We start from the raw sequence: 21,209 nt of genomic DNA, 5'->3' as shown, positions 1-21,209 counted from the left end.
TGGTGGTGGGGGAGGGGGTGTAATTATGGAGAACCTTAAAAAAAAAAAAAAAAAAAAATACATTTATTAATCCTCTCCAGAAACGGCGGTCCAACCGTGTGGTTAAAAGGAAGAAATATACTGAAGATCTGGATATCAAAATCACGGATGATGAAGAGGAACAAGAAGATATAGATGTAACGACAACTGCAGCAGCTGTGGCCTCAATCAGCGGAGCACCCACTGTGCAGTTTAAACCAGAAATGGAGATGATAGATGGTGATGGGCTACCCAGCTTACAGTTCTTCGTGGTAAGTGTGTGTGTGAGTGTGTGAGATAGCTTTTTGTAGGTTTTGACATGAAACAAAGTGCCTGTAGGTTAATTAAAGGTGTAGTCTTTTTCAAATTTTCAGAAAATTGACAAAATTAATTTGTATTCAAATGTATTTATTTTGATGCACCTTTCTTTCTGTGGTATTTGCCAAATTAAACTCATTTGATTGGCAGTAAAGAATTTATTTTGGGAGGATTCCTTGTCAAATATAGTGAGTTTTCCCCATGAGATTTTGCAGACATGGCATGTGCGACGTTCAGCGGGACTGTGAAAACTCCGTGGATTTCATTCAGGGGGGGGTGGGGGGGGGCATTAGTGTTGTACTCTGGGGGGGAATCCGGGGGATCTTCGGATTTCACAATTTTCATTTCACAGCCCTGGTTTAGAGTTCGAGATGAATTCTGTGGCAAATGAGAACTCGGTTTCCTTCTTAGAACTAGGAAAAATACATTTGCTAATGGTATGATAAAATGTAACTTTCCACTCATTTTGGTAAAGGAAGTAAAAAATATTGCAACTTTAGCTAACATAGATCTTAACAACCGACAGCACACACCTGTGTGCAAATATTTTGAAACTTTCCATGAATTTATCTGGCATTTTTCTCAAGGGTTCTCTGTATGTTTTTCTGTGTTGGTCACTGTGTTTGTGTTTCCATTTTTGGCCTCACTAGTATATGTAGCATAGCAATCATTTGACCCTTGAATGACATGCTGGGTAACAGAGTTTCCCAGAATGTCATGGCAGCTTGTCACTGAATTTATCCTATGTAGCTCAAAATTCCAACCCCCCAAAAGCGGAATTTTAATCATTGGTGAAATAAGATTGTGAATCTATTGTATAAACATTGTGGAACAAAATCTGGGTTTGATGTAACGCCACCCCTGTATCAGAACACAATACGAATAAAGAATATGGATTTTCATATACTTTGAATCCTAGTGTTGTGGAATGACTGGCATGTAATATCTGCCACAGACTGTCGTCATTGCCAGGGCACCACAGAGTTTTTACAATTTCCTCCACATCACGGGAGCTTGGCTGCAATTATTTTTTAGGTATTTTTATTGGGGGGGGTGGTTTTAATGTAGGCCACCCCTCACCTCAGTCTCCTTACTTTGTGTTTGTAGTGTTCAATTAGTATCTTACATTTGCATAATTTTGAGTGTATATGTCTAATTGTCTTTACAGGAAAACCCAAGTGAGGAAGACGCTGCGATTGTAGACAAAGTTTTGTCTATGAGGTTAACAAAGAAGGAAGTATGTTCTTTCCCTTCACATTTTATCCCTTAATTTTATTTAAAATGTTTGTTTAAAATTAGAAAATTACATAAAACCTTACTCCAATCTTAAAGGTTTCTCCAGGCCAATACACAAATGCAGAGGAGTTCTTTGTGAAATACAAGAACTAGTAAGTCCATTTTTAGATGGTTGTGGTGGTAATGTTGACACTTTGGTCTGTAGAAACATTCAGTTGAGTGTGACGTGTTTCTTGATCTCAGTTCCTACTTGCACTGTGAGTGGGCAAGTTTGGAGCAGCTTGAGAAAGACAAGAGGATCCATCAAAAAATCAAGAGATTCAAGACCAAGCATGCGCAGATGAGACACATTTTCCATGAGGTGAGACTGATTCAAACATAAACCCCCACCATGTTAAATTTGTAGATGCTTAAGAAAAGCACTGCAGTATACCTCCCACATGCCCTTAACATCTACCATACAGTCAGTTTAAGAATGAGTGTCTTGTCTTTTAGAGATACAAAGCATTCAGCATTTATGGTATGTTGCAATTTCCATATGATCCACAGAGTAGTTTTGTGCTTTATAATAAATAAGACACCTCCCAACAAGGGGAAAGACAACCCATGTGTGACCTACCATGCAGTATGCCAATGTGTGGTCCTGCCTGATCTGATAAGTATAAGGAGGGTTTTCCTACCCAGCCAATTGGGTTTGCCTTTGCAGGTGGGACAGTCTGTGGGGTGGAGTGAAGCAATATTGTTGTCTTGACCAAAAAAGACAGTTTTAGTTTTTTTTTAATCTGTGACTTTAATCTCAGAGCATTTCAGTTTTTTTGTTTGTTTTTTTTTTTGTTTTTATTGTTGCAAAATTATGGCTTTAGAATTTCAGTAATATAAAATAGACAGCCACTATACTTAAAATACAGCCTTAGACATCTTAGTTTTCCTCGGCATTTGCACAGTGATGCATCGCTGAATGCCAGCAGTACAATATGGAGCACAGAAATGTATAGATCAAGAAGTGCCCTCGCCATTGCTTGCGCCCGGAGGATTTCTGCACTCTTGCTTGAAACTTTGGGGAGGGTTTTGGCACTATAGGGGAGGGAGGCAGGAGTCAGTACTAGCGCTGTTGCGATTGGTCGTTTCTGAAGAGCGACGTTTGATTGACAGCCCTCCTCATACACGGGGACATGACATGGCCCAGTAGGAAATGCTTACATAACAGGGATATATTGTATTACTAATGGCCCAAGTTAGAATGTCAAAAAACTAATCTAATTTTATTTCAGATGGTTCACGTGTTGTTTTTCCTTTTTATTAAAACTATGTTTTTGTGTGTAGGATGAGGAGCCATTCAACCCGGACTACGTGGAGGTTGACCGGATCCTAGATGTGTCCCATAGTGTCGATAAGGACAATGGCGAGGTGAAAACTGGGTCTCATTTGTTGGCTACACAGCAACCAAACAGTACAGTGCAGTGTGAATGTTTGGGCACCCTCATGCTTCACTTCATTTATTTATTTACTTATTTGTCACATTTAAAAAACAAAAAACATCATCATCAATTTCTAAAATTGAACTTATGGTGAGGCTGCATTCTGTTTACCTCATATGTCGTAACTGGCAATGATGTCACACTTGATGTACATATGTTCCATTTTCCACACAGCACTGCAAATCATAAAATAAGCTGGATACCTCCAAGATTTTGGAGTCAATCAATCAATAAATATACTTTATTGCAGAGTATAGTGTGCAACAAAAAATGTTCGGGCCACCAAAAAATTTGTATTGTACAAATGTTACGTTAGTGTTTTAATTTCCCGCTTGGTTTATGGTGTGGTGTAAACAGTCATGGTTGTTGGTAACTTCTACCGGGTAAGCGAATATTAGTGGCACCAGTTAGTCAACAACACTACACAACTGAGCTACAGCTTTCACTACTGTTGCTGCTGGGAGCAACCATGTTGGATTGTGAACTCTGAGTATGTGGAGTTTGTATGAACAAGGTTGGGTAGGATTACTTTGAAAGAATACATGTGAATTACATGTATGTATGTATGTATGTACATACATTTGGATTACTTCTAATTACTTTTGGATTACATTTCAAAGTAATCCTACCCAACCTTGTGTATGAATTAACAAATTGGAATTCTGACTTCAGGGGGCATCCCTGGATGGCTTAATCAGGAATTCCAACTTAGGGGTACAGCTGGAACACACCATGAAAAGAAATCCCAGCATTATTATAATTCAATTTATTTATACATTGCCAAATCACAACATAAGTGGTTCTAATTATACATATAGAGTTTAGTCTTTTATAAAAAAAATTGTCATAAAGATTTGTTTTGAGTTTAAAGAACATAATTTTACAAAGTTTTCATGTAGAAATAGCAGTCTGTTTTCTTTTTTTCTCTCTCTTCTTTTTTTTTTATTTAATGACAAAGTATCAAAGCCCAAAGATGCCCAAACTTTTGCATGCCACTCTACGTGTTTGATTTTAGCTTAGGTCTTGTTAGAATTTCTGAATGCATCTTCATCTCTTTTGTAATCTTGCTAGACTATTCCCACCACAGAATTAACTGAAATTTTTATACTTTTATATATTTGTTGTTAATTTCATTCTCCTCGTCCTGTGTAGCCGGTTATCTACTACTTGGTGAAGTGGTGCTCTCTGCCTTACGAAGATGCTACTTGGGAGTTGAAAGAGGATGTGGACGAAGGCAAAATTGAAGAGTTTCTCAAAATTCAAAACAGACAACCTCGTTTGAAAAGAACGGTGAGCTGTCAGTTGAAGATGACCTAATGGTTTATAAGATGAAATATGGTCTTTTTTTCCCCTTCATTTTCAGGCATTGAATTTGTTTAAAATTTGAATGTAAAACAAAGATATTTGTTGGAAAAAAGGCAAACTATTCTTAAAGATTTTACACTGATGTGGATGTGAGGTTGGCAGTGATAAACAGAAAATGCAGTAAAAATAGATAGTTTGGTGCCTTCATGTATACAATTTCTGCTGTTTATCATTAATCATTCAGTATTTTTATCAGAAAGACCAGAACAGAAAAGGGAAGAAAAAGCCTTCTAGCATGAAAAATGCTTGCGTGTCTTGACTTATGCAGTACTATGAAAATGTTTGTTATACCTAAACGTTATAGAAATGATGGCAAGTTATTAAATACCTGCACTCAGATAAATAAGTATTTGGATAGTGACAGAACCTTTTGTCATTCTGCCTCTGTGCAACACCACAATGGAGTTGAGGTGACACAATCAAGATGTGATTTAGCAGTAGACTTTCATCTTTAATGAACAGGGTTCACAAAAATATTACATGAATCATTTTGTAGTTAGCAGTATTGCCTCAGAGTAAGAAGGTCTCAGGTTTGCTTCTTTCCGTGTCGTTTCTGTGTAGAGTTTACATGTTCTCCTTGTGTTAATGTGGGTTTCCTCAGGGTGGTCCAGTATCTTCCCATCTCCTAAGACATGCAGGTTAGGTGAATTGGGACACTAAATTGACTGTAGGAGTGTGTGAATGTGTCTGTTCATCCATATGTGGCCCTGCAGTAGACTAGCATCCTCTTCAGGGTGTGAGAGGAAGTATAGATGTTTTCCTCTTTGTGTTTGCTCTGCAGTTGGCCAGTACCCTGTCCAGGGTGTGCCCCCCCCTCGCCCAGTGATGCTGGCATAGGCTCAAGCTCGGCATGATCCTACACCGCAATAGAGAGATTTATAATACTGATGGATAGATTAAACATTATACTACTACCACATTACATCTAATATTGTTAATGCAAATCATCACTTTTACAGCCAGTTGTTTTTTTTTAGATAAGTCAGGGGATGGATACATGAACATTTTCATGTCACTGAGTATGTCTTGGACTTTATTTACAACCATTGTTACGACATAGAAATAGGATGGTACAGTATTGTAAATCTGTATGGGGTAGACATTTCTCATATCTGCCTGACCATGCAAGAAGGAGACTAGTGAGGGTAGCCACCTAGACACACCCAGTGTTATAGGCTTCTGCGGTTACATGTCCCCAGGTACAGAAGGAGTTTTTTTTTAATGTGGAATTTCAGTTAGTTTGGTTGAAGGCGCATAGAAACCTTGAGATAGATTTGATCTCTTCTTGTATTAAAAAGTGTGTCTTGGTGGCTAGCCTAGCAATCCATTGTCATCTTTTCACCCATTTTTACTTTTTTTTTTTTTTTTTCTTTTTTCAGTCAAGGCCCCAACCTTCTGCATGGAAGAAGTTGGAGGAGTACAGAGAATACAAAAATGGGAACACACTGAGAGAATATCAGTTGGAGGGGGTCAACTGGCTGCTGTTCAACTGGTATAACAGGTATTTATCAGGCAGATTCAAATGCTTCAAAGATGCTGCAGTTGTTTGATGTCATAGATTCAGGGTTTATGTTTTCACTCAACAGCTGAAGCCTGTGTTGCACCATGATGTATCAAGTAAATGTATGAAGAGCAATACGAATTTTGGATTTCCATTTGTGTTCGTTTTTGTCCTAAAAACGTCCTTTTTTCCATCCACAAGAGGAGTTCCTTGTAAGCTGATGCCCACTGAGTTTTAAGTGTGCTCAGAACCTGTGAGCAAATGTCAGGCAGAGAGCTTTCCCTCTGCCTGCATGCTTGCTTCCCATTTTATCCTCTTCTTATTTGCTTTTACGGTACTCATGTGTTTTTATATAAGGGCTGAATATGTCTGACTCATTTGATTGGTGGTTTGTATGTCACATGATATGGATCAATTGTCCTATTTGCCATTGTGTTCCATTGACTGCAATTTTGGTTACATCATTTTTGTACCATTGCACGACACCACCACCACACTCACACTAGCAGCGATGGCACTTCTCTTAAAAACAAACATGGTGGTGTTTGTTTTATTAAGTGTGCTCATTCTTATAACACGCACAAAAAAAAACCCCAAATCGAGTACCCTGTAAGCTGTCTGGAGGCATTTGCAGTATTTGCTGCGACGTCTCTACCTGAAGTCCAAGTGCTGTGGGATTAAGAGCTTTACACATTTCTGCCTTGATTTTTGCTGGATTTAGGAAAGACGGCAGCCTGCACAGAATGAACTCGATGCACGGCATCAGGTATGGACTACATCGTCAGGTTTGTTAGGCATTATATAAAACAAATAATGAGTGTTTTTTCATTCATGCAATGGAAAGAATATTTCATGAGGTGAAAGATGGAATGTTCCATCTTTCACAGAATAAGCATTCATTATTTGTATAATATTCTGTTGCTGTCCAGTGCTTCAGACTGGGTTTCCGATTGGCCAAAGCTCCAGTGCAAGGTGTGAATTCTGCATGGGCAGAGAAAGGACCCAACGCAGCAACATGTAGCGCAGCTGTTCATTTAGCCAAGGTCAGAGTTAACTGATGAAAAAGACAGCGTGGTTGTGCTTTATGTATTTATTTAAAAATTTTGTATTTTTTTATTTTTTTTTAATCTGGATTTCAGGGTGCACTCGGTAGATTCTCTTGCCAAGGAGGTGCTGCAGAGTTATTTAATGGCCCTCATTGTTGCTGCCGCACTGAACACTGCCACAGCTGTCAGCCAGATTCTATCCATATTTGTGATCAGACCTTGATGAATCCCACTCAAATCCAGCTTCCTCAGCAAGCATACAACCCCTGGCAAAAATTATGGAATCAGCGGCCTTGGAGGATGTTCATTCATTTGTTTAATTTTGTAGAAAAAAAAGCAGATCACAGACATGACACAAAACTAAAGTCATTTCAAATGGCAACTTTATGGCTTTAAGAAACACTATAAGAAATCAGGAAAAACAAATTGTGGCAGTCAGTAACGGTTACTTTTTTAGACCAAGCAGAAGGGAAAAAAATATGGACTCACTCAGTTCTGAGGAAAAAATTATGGAATCATGAAAAACAAAAGAACGCTCCAACACATCACTAGTATTTTGTTGCACCACCTATGGCTTTTATAACAGCTTGCAGTCTCTGAGGCATGGACTTAATGAGTGACAAACAGTACTCTTCATCAATCTGGCTCCAACTTTCTCTGATTGCTGTTGCCAGATCAGCTTTGCAGGTTGGAGCCTTGTCATGGACCATTTTCTTCAACTTCCACCAAAGAGTTTCAGTTGGATTAAGATCCGGACTATTTGCAGGCCATGACATTGACCCTATGTGTCTTTTTGCAAGGAATGTTTTCACAGTTTTTGCTCTATGGCAAGATGCATTACCATCTTGAAAAATGATTTCATCATCCCCAAACATCCTTTCAATTGATGGGATAAGAAAAGTGTCCAAAATATCAACATAAACTTGTGCATTTATTGATGATGTAATGACAGCCATCTCCCCAGTGCCTTTACCTGACATGCAGCCCCATATCATCAATGACTGTGGAAATTTACATGTTCTCTTCAGGCAGTCATCTTTATAAATCTCATTGGAACGGCACCAAACAAAAGTTCCAGCATCATCACCTTGCCTAATGCAGATTCGAGATTCATCACTGAATATGACGTTCATCCAGTCATCCACAGTCCACGATTGCTTTTCCTTAGCCCATTGTAACCTTGTTTTTTTCTGTTTAGGTGTTAATGATGGCTTTCGTTTAGCTTTTCTGTATGTAAATCCCATTTTCTTTAGGCGGTTTCTTACACTTCGGTCACAGACGTTGACTCCAGTTTCCTCCCATTCGTTCCTCATTTGTTTTGTTGTGCATTTTCGATTTTTGAGACATATTGCTTTAAGTTTTCTGTCTTGACGCTTTGATGTCTTCCTTGGTCTACCAGTATGTTCGCCTTTAACAACCTTCCCATGTTGTTTGTATTTGGTCCAGAGTTTAGACACAGCTGACTGTGAACGACCAACATCTTTTGCAACATTGCGTGATGATTTACCCTCTTTTAAGAGTTGGATAATCCTCTCCTTTGTTTCAATTGACATCTCTCGTGTTGGAGCCATGATTCATGTCAGTCCACTTGGTGCAACAGCTCTCCAAGGTGTGATCACTCCTTTTTAGATGCAGACTAACGAGCAGATCTAATTTGATGCAGGTGTTAGTTTTGGGGATGAAAATTTACAGGGTGATTCCATAATTTATTCCTCAGAATTGAGTGAGTCCATATTTTTTTTTTTTTCCCTCTGCTTGGTCTAAAAAAGTAACCGTTACTGACTGCCACAATTTTTTTTCTTGATTTCTTATAGTGTTTCTTAAAGCCAGAAAGTTGCCATTTGAAATGACTTTAGTTTTGTGTCATGTCTGTGATCTGCTTTTTTTCTACAAAATTAAACAACTGAATGAACATCCTCCGAGGCCGGTGATTCCATAATTATTGCCAGGGGTTGTATGTCTTGAAACCAAGAAAATCATTTTGCTGAATGCAGCTGCCAGTAGAAATGTGACGTCACATCATCGGTCTATCAGAGCCCCAAATCTGAGAGACCGACAGATTGCGTAATTTTTGCCACCAGACAAACTATTTAAATGCGTAGTTAATGAGTTTGCTCTGTCTGTCATGGTGTGACAAGGCCTTGAGCTGTGAAGTTGGAAGGTAAACTCTTAAAGATTATATACTGAAAGAAATAAGATGGTGATAAAAGTAGACAGAGGACAATGAGATTGACTGTGAACCAAGTCCATAATACCAGAGCACAGGAGACAACGTGTAATAGCTGTTGGGTCATGAACCACAGAGCTGGTAAATGTGATGTAAAGAACCCCAAGGGTGTATAAGTCATTAATCAAACTTTCCACCTCAACAGGTGAGTATACTGATAAGCTTCACACAGAGAGTAAGGGAGGAAATGAGTGTGTAGGTCTGATCCAACCACATATTTCACAGTGGGCCAGCGCTGATTTATATTGTGGAAAAGGTTTCCTTCAGTATGAATCTGTCATGCACTTAAAAATAATGTACGAAGTTGAGACTTATGGTACATGCTGTCAGTGTTATTGTTGTGCTTAATCTTTTAATTATGGTTTTTAATTCATTTTATCTTGTTTTTTTAAATTGTTTTGTGTGAAGTGCCTTAAGGCGACGCTGTTGTGAGTTGCCGGCTGGTGCTATATGAAATGAATAAATTGAATTGAATAAATTGAGTGTTTCACTTTGCAGAGACCTTTCTATACAAGTGGTCCTGTTGATTGTAATCAGGTAGATCTTCACCATATTTGAAGTTGTTGTGAAATATGATATGCATAATTCCACATAATCCCTAAAACACACCAGAGCCATCTGTGTTCTGTCAGTGGTCCATTATTCAAGTAAATACCCAACATTGTAGTTGATCATTGTTAATTCATCAGTGATGGTAACTTCTGTTGGGGTTGTTGATGATAATTCCCGCTCTGGTAGCATTTGGCTAATAGAATAAGCAATATTTAAAATATTTTCTTAAATGAATGTATCTGTATGTATTCTTGATGTTGAAAATACACTAAACATAAATCAAAATGGAACTTCTGATTTGCATGATGTTAGCTAGCTGGTAGCACAAATTTAAATTCAGTCTTCTCAACTCCAGTCTTCATATGAGATTACCACCTTGAGACACTTTCTAAACAACAGAAAGATGGCAGAAAAATATGACATGAATATTATATTGTTTTTAAAACGTATTGCATGTTCTTCAGTTTAAGGCTGAATATTGTGGTAACTTGTTTGTGTGTATGTGAGAGAGAAAATTGAAACTGTTGTTCACAAGTAACAAAAAGGGGTCAGGTCACTTTATACAGTTGTCAGAGATCGGTGTAGCTGTCACCTGTAATTAACCTTAGACACCATGAACCCTGCATCATTAAAAAAGGAAGAGTAAAAATGGGGTTAAATGTGTTCATTCTTGTCTTATGGGTAAATTATGTGAAGATTTGTGTGCAACTGCTGTCCTGAATTGTCATTAAAAAAAAAAAGTCCTGGGAAATAGTTTTCTTAAAAGTAGTGGTCATGTTGCTTAAAGGTGTTTTTGTACTCGTCTCTCAGGCAAAACTGTATCCTGGCAGATGAGATGGGTCTTGGGAAGACCATCCAGTCTATTGCCTTGCTGTCAGAGGTGTATGGTGCGAACATCCAGGGTCCATTCCTGGTCATTGCTCCCCTCTCCACTATTACCAACTGGGAGAGGGAGTTTTCTACATGGACTAACATGAATGCCATCGTCTACCATGGCAGTCTGGCCAGCCGACAGATGATCCAGCAGTACGAGATGTACTGCAAGGATGAGAAGGTGGGTTTTTGAAGTAGTTGTACAAAGAAACTTCTTAGTTGATCAGATATTTACAGAGTATGTATGCTTGACTGTTCTATTATTTTTGTTAACTTTAATATTATGTCAACAGGATCATTTGATCCCCGGAGCTTACAAGTTTGATGCTCTTATCACGACATTTGAGATGGTGCTGTCTGACTGCCCAGAGCTGAGGGAAATCTCATGGCGTTGTGTAATCATTGATGAAGCTCACCGTCTCAAGAATCGCAACTGTAAGCTGTTGGACAGTTTGAAGATGCTGGACTTGGTGAGTTAACTGTTCATTATTTGGCAGCATAGATGTGTGTCCTGCAGTCTTTGTTAGATGTGTCATTTCTTACATGTCGTTGGAAGAAGTCTTGAAATGGTCATTTATTTTGGTGCTCTACTTTTGCAGTGGAAAAACTTTAATGCTTTTAGTGTCTTGAAGATTAACTTGGATCTGTTGTGACATAATTTCATAAATTCCATGATTATCATATTGCTCCTCTGCCCTTCTGTAATGAATACTTGTCTGACGTAAAAACATATGAATGAAATCCATATAGTTTTTGAAAAAAATAAAAAGGACCGTTACTTTATTGACAGCCCTCGTATAATAATTGATCAACATATTGATTTATTCTGCCTTACAGAAACCTGGTTACAGCAGGATGAATATGTTAGTTTAAATGAGTCAACACCCCCGACCCACACTAACTGCCAGAACGCTCGTAGCACGGGCCGAGGCGGAGGATTAGCAGCAATCTTCCATTCCAGCTTATTAATTAATCAAAAACCCAGACAGAGCTTTAATTCATTTGAAAGCTTGACTCTTAGTCTTGTCCATCCAAATTGGAAGTCCCAAAAACCAGTTTTATTTGTTATTATCTATCGTCCACCTGGTCGTTAATGTGAGTTTCTCTGTGAATTTTCAGAACTTTTGTCTGACTTAGTGCTTAGCTCAGATAAGATAATTATAGTGGGCGATTTTAACATCCACACAGATGCTGAGAATGACAGCCTCAACACTGCATTTAATCTATTATTAGACTCAATTGGCTTTGCTCAAAATGTAAATGAGTCCACCCACCACTTTAATCATATCTTAGATCTTGTTCTGACTTATGGTATGGAAATTGAAGACTTAACAGTATTCCCTGAAAACTACTCATCACTAATTGAAGAAAATAAGAACAACCCCAGGTTTCTTTTCAGCACTGTAGCCAGGCTGACAAAGAGTCAGAGCTCTATTGAGCTGAGTATTCCTTTAACTTTAACTAGTAATGACTTCATGACTTTCTTTGCTAATAAATTTTTTAACTATTAGAGAAAAAATTACTCATAACCATCCCAAAGACGTATCGTTATCTTTGGCTGCTTTCAGTGATGCCGGTATTTGGTTAGACTCTTTCTCTCAGATTGTTCTGTCTGAGTTATTTTCATTAGTTACTTCATCCAAACCATCAACATGTCTATTAGACCCCATTCCTACCAGGCTGCTCAAGGAAGCCCTACCACTGTTTAATGCTTCGATCTTAAATATGATCAATCTATCTTTATTAGTTGGCTATGTACCACAGGCTTTTAAGGTGGCAGTAATTAAACCATTACTTAAAAAGCCATCACTTGACCCAGCTATCTTAGCTAATTATAGGCCAATCTCCAACCTTCCTTTTCTCTCAAAAATTCTTGAAAGGGTAGTTGTAAAACAGCTAACTGATCATCTGCAGAGGAATGGTCTATTTGAAGAGGTTCAGTCAGGTTTTAGAATTCATCATAGTACAGAAACAGCATTAGTGAAGGTTACAAATGATCTTCTTATGGCCTCAGACAGTGGACTCATCTCTGTGCTTGTTCTGTTAGACCTCAGTGCTGCTTTTGATACTGTTGACCATAAAATTGTATTACAGAGATTAGAGCATGCCATAGGTATTAAAGGCACTGCGCTGCGGTGGTTTGAATCATATTTATCTAATAGATTACAATTTGTTCATGTAAATGGGGAATCTTCTTCACAGACTAAGGTTAATTATGGAGTTCCACAAGGTTCTGTGCTAGGACCAATTTTATTCACTTTATACATGCTTCCCTTAGGCAGTATTATTAGACGGTATTGCTTAAATTTTCATTGTTACGCAGATGATACCCAGCTTTATCTATCCATGAAGCCAGAGGACACACACCAATTAGCTAAACTGCAGGATTGTCTTACAGACATAAGGACATGGATGACCTCTAATTTCCTGCTTTTAAACTCAGATAAAACTGAAGTTATTGTACTTGGCCCCACAAATCTTAGAAACATGGTGTCTAACCAGATCCTTACTCTGGATGGCATTACCCTGACCTCTAGTAATACTGTGAGAAATCTTGGAGTAATTTTTGATCAGGATATGTCATTCAAAGCGCATATTAAACAAATATGTAAGACTGCTTTTTTGCATTTACGCAATATCTCTAAAATTAGAAAGGTCTTGTCTCAGAGTGATGCTGAAAAACTAATTCATGCATTTATTTCCTCTAGGCTGGACTATTGTAATTCATTATTATCAGGTTGTCCTAAAGGTTCCCTGAAAAGCCTTCAGTTAATTCAAAATGCTGCAGCTAGAGTACTGACGGGGACTAGAAGGAGAGAGCATATTTCACCCATATTGGCCTCTCTTCATTGGCTTCCTGTTAATTCTAGAATAGAATTTAAAATTCTTCTTCTTACTTATAAGGTTTTGAATAATCAGGTCCCATCTTATCTTAGGGACCTCATAGTACCATATCACCCCAATAGAGCGCTTCGCTCTCAGACTGCAGGCTTACTTGTAGTTCCTAGGGTTTGTAAGAGTAGAATGGGAGGCAGAGCCTTCAGCTTTCAGGCTCCTCTCCTGTGGAACCAGCTCCCAATTCGGATCAGGGAGACAGACACCCTCTCTACTTTTAAGATTAGGCTTAAAACTTTCCTTTTTGCTAAAGCTTATAGTTAGGGCTGGATCAGGTGACCCTGAACCATCCCGTAGTTATGCTGCTATAGACTTAGACTGCTGGGGGGTTCCCATGATGCACTGAGTGTTTCTTTCTCTTTTTGCTCTGTATGCACCACTTTGCATTTAATCATTAGTGATTGATCTCTGCTCCCCTCCACAGCATGTCTTTTTCCTGGTTCTCTCCCTCAGCCCCAACCAGTCCCAGCAGAAGACTGCCCCTCCCTGAGCCTGGTTCTGCTGGAGGTTTCTTCCTGTTAAAAGGGAGTTTTTCCTTCCCACTGTCGCCAAGTGCTTGCTCACAGGGGGTCGTTTTGACCATTGGAGTTTTTACATAATTATTGTATGGCCTTGCCTTACAATATAAAGCGCCTTGGGGCAACTGTTTGTTGTGATTTGGCGCTATATAAATAAAATTGATTGATTGATTGATTGATTCTGTTTTTCCCATTTTGCTAATTGCATCCCAATTGGTTCCTCCCCTGCAATTCCCTTAATTCTTCATTTCCTTTGTGTTGTTCCCAGGAACACAAAGTGTTGCTGACAGGCACTCCACTCCAGAACACTGTGGAGGAACTCTTTAGTCTTCTTCATTTCCTTGAGCCTGCACAGTTCCCCTCTGAAATAGAGTTCCTCAGAGATTTTGGAGACCTCAAAACAGAGGAACAGGTGCCAGATGTTCTTATAGGCAGATTTTTATACACAGCTGTTAATCCTTGTATTTTTTTTTCTTTTTTTTTTCAAGTCACAATTGAATGCTTCTTCCTTTGACCCACAAATGTAAATGGTAACATTGAGATGTTTTCCTCATATCCTGTTTTGGTCTTTCAGGTTCAGAAACTGCAGGCCATCTTGAAACCTATGATGTTACGACGACTGAAAGAAGATGTTGAGAAGAATCTGGCTCCTAAGCAGGAAACCATCATTGAGGTTGGTGCAGAGCCTGCAAGTGTCCAGAAACTTAGAAGTTAAAACTGGTGTACAGAAGACTGGATACACAAATTATCCTTATTAATTGAACAGTTTTAAAGTGTATATGAACGGGTGCAGTGACTCATTTGAACAACGATTCCATTCTTATCACGATTCATGGTTGCCAGTGCAATTCAAGGACGATGCTGGTTCATTTAGAATGATACGATCTGAAATGATTCAGTGACTTGAAATCAATTCAGTAAATTTTAGCTAAACATTCAACTAGTGTGACTGAAATAAATACCGGAATAGTTGTGCGAAGCGGGTAATCTGTGGACTGAACTGGGCTTCTGCACCTCCTGCAATCATGTTCCTGGTGTTATATCTTATGATGGCAGGATTCTTGTTGGAGATTTTCCACTCCATGCAGGTTTCACGCAGCTTCATGAAGCCTGAAGAATATCGGCGCGTTATGGGCTTCATTTAAAACTATTCATTCATTTTTTATTTTTTTAATTCATTTTCTACACCGGATCAATTTGAGCATGACGTCCAGTCATCCGTCGTTATTGCTACTCATCCAGCATTGTGTGAAATGCCATGAGACCTTAGTAGGTGGTTGGAAAGATTTGTCATGTTGGCGTGGTATTTTACTTGACCTTTTAAATATTCTGCAAACAGCAAGCGACTTATTCAGAACTTCTTCGTCTTTGCAAAAGCCAAAGTGTTTCCACACACTGGACCGCAATAATGGCTTAATAATTTTTTGCTTGCCGGTTTCTACACTGCCACCCGCCATGCTACGTTTGTTGTCTGCTGGCGTGTAGACGATGATGTCACAAGCAGGCAGACTGAATCAAGTAATGTTTAACGTCTTTATCATTAAAGGCGCTAACAAAACACATCTGTATAAAATCTGCTGTGCTTAAATCCAATGCGTTATTTCCTAGTATCAATACAATCAATTTATTATCTTTTAAAATATTAGATCGACGTATGTTGTCCGGAAGGCCAACTTGTCGAGCACAGATCTGTGTAGTTGGATTGTAGGAATAAAATCAATACATCGATGCAGTACATGAATCGTTACACCCCTATGTACATGGTATGTCAAGAAAATTCAGACCATTATCAGAGATGCAGTCAAATCTTCAAATGTTGCATGCATAGCAAAAAGTTTCTAAAAAGCAGTTGAAATCAGATTGTACTTTCTCCCAGGTCGAGCTGACAGATGTCCAGAAAAAATACTACCGGGCCATCCTGGAGAGGAACTTCAGCTTCCTCAGTTTGGGGGCAAACAGCAACAGCAATGTCCCCAACCTGCTCAACACTATGATGGAACTGCGCAAGTGCTGCAACCACCCCTACCTCATCAATGGTATTGTCCCTCAGAATTGTCTGTCATCTTTGTCTTTGAACGTAAAGGAGTCATATTGTGCAAAACTATTTTACTTGTTTCTTGAAATTGCCGGTGAACTATGTTGATTAAACCAGCGCTATTCACTTGTAGTCATACTTGTCTAAACAGTTGTAGACACGAGAACATTTGCCATGGGGGGAAAACATGGGTGAACTAAAAATATACTGTGCACCAAAAACGGGAATGGTGGTAGAAATATTATGTATTTTAACAGCTTCTTTTTTTATAGACAAATAATTCTACTGAATTACTTTCTTTTTTATGGTAAATGCAAATTTACCATAAAAAGTAAAGTGAGACAGCACCCCCCCCCCCCCCCCCCCAAAAAAAAAGACAGGAAAGAAAGGATATGAGGTCTGTTAGAAAAGTATCCAACCTTTTTTATTTTTTTCAAAAACCTGATGGATTTGAATCACGTGTGTTTGCAAGAGCCAACCTTGAACCTTCGTGCGCATGTGTGAATTTTTTCATGCCTGTCGATTGCGTCATTTGCTTGTAAGCAGCCTTTGTGTGAGGATGGGTGTAGTCTCTCGTCGTTTTTTCTTTGCAAGGAAATGGCTGAACGACTGGAGCAGCGCAACTGCATCAAATTTTGCCAGAAACTGGGCGACAGCCAGGTGGAAACCATTCGGATGCGGTACAACCGGTTTAAAGACAGTCGCACAATGATGGAGAGCGAGCCACGCTCCGGTCGGCCATCAACATGCTGAAATGACCAGATCATTTCCAAAGTGAATGCTGTGGTGATGTGGGACCGTCGTGTGACTATCCGAGAAATTGCGGAAGAGGTGGACATCAGCACCTTTTCAGCACTTTCCACTGTGACAGAAGATTTTGCCATGAAAAGAGAGCAGCGAAATTCATGCCGAAGGCTTGGGCACGAAGCTGATGGTGGAGCAAAAGCGCCTCCGTGTTGAAGTATGTATATATATATATATATATATATATATATATATATATATATATATATATATATATATATATATATATAAAAATACACGAGTATGGAAATTGATTTAAGATAACTGGCCTTTATTATCTAGCTGAAAAATTAAATCAATTTTCACTTCTTTCTTTACATCTCAATCCTACATTTATATGGAGTCATAAGTAGAAAGGGGTAATGTACCTGTAACTGAGCAGTTTAGGTGACACTTGAGCACTCAACCACACTTAAGGATTAAACCTAGTGACCCTCTTGATCACGCTCTGTAGTTGACCCCTGAAAAGGTGACTAAATATAGCTTCTTCCACTGTGACATACTGATTTTTGACTGGCCATTTTTCTAATAAAGGAAAGCAAATTTGTAGTATGCCTTTTACCACAATATTTAAATTTTGGCTAGGGGTTTGAGCTTTATGTGCCTCAGTGTCGTTTAGTGATTTTTATTTTTAATGTATCGCTGTATTGAGATGAAAAAAATTAACATTTATTTCACATAAGATAAAAGTTTGCTTTGTTGTTCATGTAGTACAGAAATATTTTAAAGGTGTAAGTGGCAATTCAATCTGTAACAGATTTCCAGATCATTGCCACCATTCCATTACTGTGTCTGACCATTGTATATTTCCAAATGTGATATGCCTCATGACAAGACAATGGAATTCATTGCTGACCCTAACCAATTTGGCACCCTAGGCAGAGTTTGTAATGCCTCCACCAAATGCAATATAGAGACATTGTCGCGTAGAGGCACTGGTACCCCTGCAGATTTGAGGGTGTTAATGATATGCATAAATAATAAAACTATAAATACAGACAAGATGAACTGTAACACAAATAAATGAGCTTACAGCTATGTTATAGTATTTTTTTTTTTTTTTAAGCTATACAAACATGTAAAACTTTAGCTTTGCTTAATCACATGACATTCCAATACATTTCAAGGATGCAATGATTTGCCCAGACTGACTCCAAATATGAGTAAATTAGGTGCTTTAATTTATTTTTTTTGGTGGTTTCTTGTGGCATTTTGGAAATGCAGACATGCACTCTGTCCTCAGAATGGTCCATGTACTTGTACACAGTTTTTGGGGAGCCAGATCATGGACTGGTGCTGATGTGACACCGGCACTGCGACAAATGATAAAGGGTGATGATGTTTACATATAGGGCTGTCACAGTTATTACAATATTTGCCAATTGCCATTATTTTTCATATTCGCGATTACTGTGAATTATTTATTTTATCCACAAAGCATAAAACGACTCAGAATCTGACGTCATTGTGCTGCACCCTTGCTCACTCTTTCGCTCTCATCTTAAGGCAGGACAATAACATGGAAGCTGAGGAGCGATCCTTCTTGCCGTTTGGATAAGAGGGCCGATTAAAACAGTGGCCGTCTTCTTTAAAGCCGTCTGAAATGCTGAGTTTAGTGAAGGAGCTGTCTGTGTGTCTGTGTGCGCGCGCGGAGTCAACAGGCTGCAGACTGCGAGGGAGGGAGGGGGTGGGTGAGGAAGATTCCTGAATGGAGGCACGACACGTTACAGTCTCCTGAGAACCATCAGTGCACACCGAGCGCGGAGCAGAGAGGATTTTAACCCCATGTTAAAAAAAAAAACCATAACCAAACCATGGAGCTGCCTTTACTTCTCTCTGAACTTTCTCTCTCGGTGTGATTCTGCCGTTACCGTCCTGTTCACACCATGTGCACGTCATATACTGAATTTATGAGATCATGAGATGAAATAAACGGTCATATATCTTTTAAAAACATATTTAAAAAATGAGAATATATGAATGAACTGAGCAAAAAAAAAAAAAAAAAAAACCCTGACGTGGAGAAGCCGTGGTGATGTTCAGATGCACAGATCACAAAAAGCAGGTGAGAACTCTGAACTTTAACAGCTGTTATTTTCCAAAGGTATTTATTTCTTCAATCTTGAGCTTAATGTAGTGTTTAAGTACAATACGTGATGGATGAGGAGAGCCAAATTTAGAAATAAAAAATAAAAAATTTAGGAATAAAAAATGCTTGTGCAAAGAAAAACTATTTATACAGGTGCTTTTTAAAATTGCAAACAAAGGAATCAGAACATAAATACAAAAAATATAAAAATAAACTATTAACAATAATTAGGAAACAAAAAAAAAGATTATTACAGTGAAAAACTAAATAAGAGTAAAGATAATATGAGGGTAACATGGGGAATTATAAAAAGTGTGATTGATAGTGATGGAACGAAAGAAACTATTCCAAATTACTTTAAGGAAAATAAAGAGATATATGATATAAAAGAAGTTGCAAATGGGTTTAATGATTATTTTTCAAATGTAGGGTCAAGTCTGGTGGGAAATAAACCAATAATAGAAGATCAATTATGTACATTGGTAAATACGGTCAATAGTATTTTCCTGGACAATGTGGAAAAAGATGAAATAAGAAATATTGTAAAAAAAACTGTGTAAGCAAAAGATCAACTGACCATGAAGATTTAGACATGATGACTGTAAAAAGTATAATAGAAATTGTTATTGAACCATTTACTTATGTTTGTAATCTGTCTCTGTCAACTGGGGTTTTTCCAGATGAAATGAAAATTGCTAAGGTAGTCCCATTATATAAAAATGGAGACAAACATAATTTTTCTAATTACAGGCCAGTATCATTGCTTCCACAGTTTTCTAAAATTATGGAAAAAGTTTTTGTAACAAGATTGGATAAATTTATTGAGAAACATCATATTTTAAATAATGCTCAGTATGGATTCAGAGCAAAACATTCGACAGCTATGGCAATTATGGAACTAATAGAGAAAATATCAACAACAATAGATAATAAGGATTATTTTGTAAGTATTTTTATTGACCTGAAAAAGGCTTTTGATGTTATAGACCACTCAAGATTGCTCCACAAGTTACAACAATATGGAATAAGAGGTGTTGCACATCAGTGGGTAAAAAGCTACTTAGAAAATAGAAAACAGTTTGTTCAGATAAATAATACCAAATCAGAATTGTGTAACATTATTTATGGAGTACCACAAGGATCGGTACTTGGACCCAAACTGTTTATTTTGTATATCAATGATTTTGTGAATGTATCCAATGTGCTTGGCAGCATTTTATTTGCTGATGATACAACGCTGTTTTACTCTGGATCAGATATACAGGAAGTAGCACAAGTGATAAATACAGAGTTGGAAAAAGTTAAACATTGGTTTGATATAAACAGATTGTCACTAAATATTAATAAGACAAATTTCATATTGTTTAATGATAGAGCGAAAGAAAATAATGTGTCATTACAAATAGATGGAATGGATATACAAAGGGTAAAAGAAATGAAATTTTTAGGAGTCATGATTGATGAAGATCTTACATGGAAGTCACACATAAATTACATAAAAGGAAAAATAGCGAAAGCCATTGCTGTTTTGCATAAAGTAAAATATTCATTAAATAGTTATGGTTTATTAACATTGTACAATTCATTGATTGTCCCATATTTAACTTACTGTGTAGAAATCTGGGGATCAACATATACAACCTTTATTTATTTTGCAGAAAAGAGCTTTAAAAGTGATTAGTAACAGTGGTTTTAGAGATTCATCTAATCCATTGTTTATTAAGTATAGGGTACTTAAATTTCATGATTTAGTTGATTTGAAAATATTACAAACGATGTACCAAGTTAATAAAAATACTTTACCAACAAACATTCAAAATATGTTTGAAAAAAGAGTAAGTAGTTATAAATTGAAAGGAATAGAAGTCTTTAAAAAACCAAGATTTAGAACCAAAGTAAAGGAAAGGAGTATTGCAGTAAATGGTGTCAAATTATGGAACAATCTTAATAAAGAAATTAAAGAATTAAGGTCGCTTAAATTATTTAAAAAACATATTAAATTAGATGTATTAAGTAAGTATGAAACTATGAAGTAAGTCAGTGGGCTGCAAGAAAGTCAAAAAAAAAAAAGTAAACTGTTAATAATGTTTGGAGTGTCTTAAGTTTAAATGTAACCTGTCAGTGATGTAATCTATTAATTAATGGTCATAATTATGAAATGGGTCAGTGGTATGTGACAAGTTAAAGAAATGCAATCTGTTAAATAATGTTGACTATGATGCTGTATATTGAAAGATTGTATTGTTAAAAGGGG

General features: G+C 37.7%; 1 protein-coding gene across 1 annotated transcript in view; it reads left to right on the top strand.

Moving 5' to 3' along the window:
• Positions 1-21,209, top strand: part of chd8 (chromodomain helicase DNA binding protein 8) — a 127,770-nt gene that overhangs the window by 35,049 nt on the left and 71,512 nt on the right. The window contains 12 exon segments of the mRNA XM_034184112.1: positions 81-290; positions 1,505-1,573; positions 1,669-1,724; positions 1,816-1,933; positions 2,896-2,979; positions 4,203-4,340; positions 5,795-5,916; positions 10,552-10,795; positions 10,908-11,084; positions 14,296-14,439; positions 14,602-14,700; positions 15,904-16,063. Coding sequence (XP_034040003.1) covers positions 81-290; positions 1,505-1,573; positions 1,669-1,724; positions 1,816-1,933; positions 2,896-2,979; positions 4,203-4,340; positions 5,795-5,916; positions 10,552-10,795; positions 10,908-11,084; positions 14,296-14,439; positions 14,602-14,700; positions 15,904-16,063 — 1,621 coding nt within the window.

Source organism: Thalassophryne amazonica, chromosome 12 (assembly GCF_902500255.1).
Source record: "Thalassophryne amazonica chromosome 12, fThaAma1.1, whole genome shotgun sequence".
NCBI classification, from domain to species: Eukaryota; Metazoa; Chordata; class Actinopteri; order Batrachoidiformes; family Batrachoididae; genus Thalassophryne; species Thalassophryne amazonica.
Note: the sequence above shows the minus strand (reverse complement) of the source record. Positions and strands in the feature narration are given on the sequence as shown.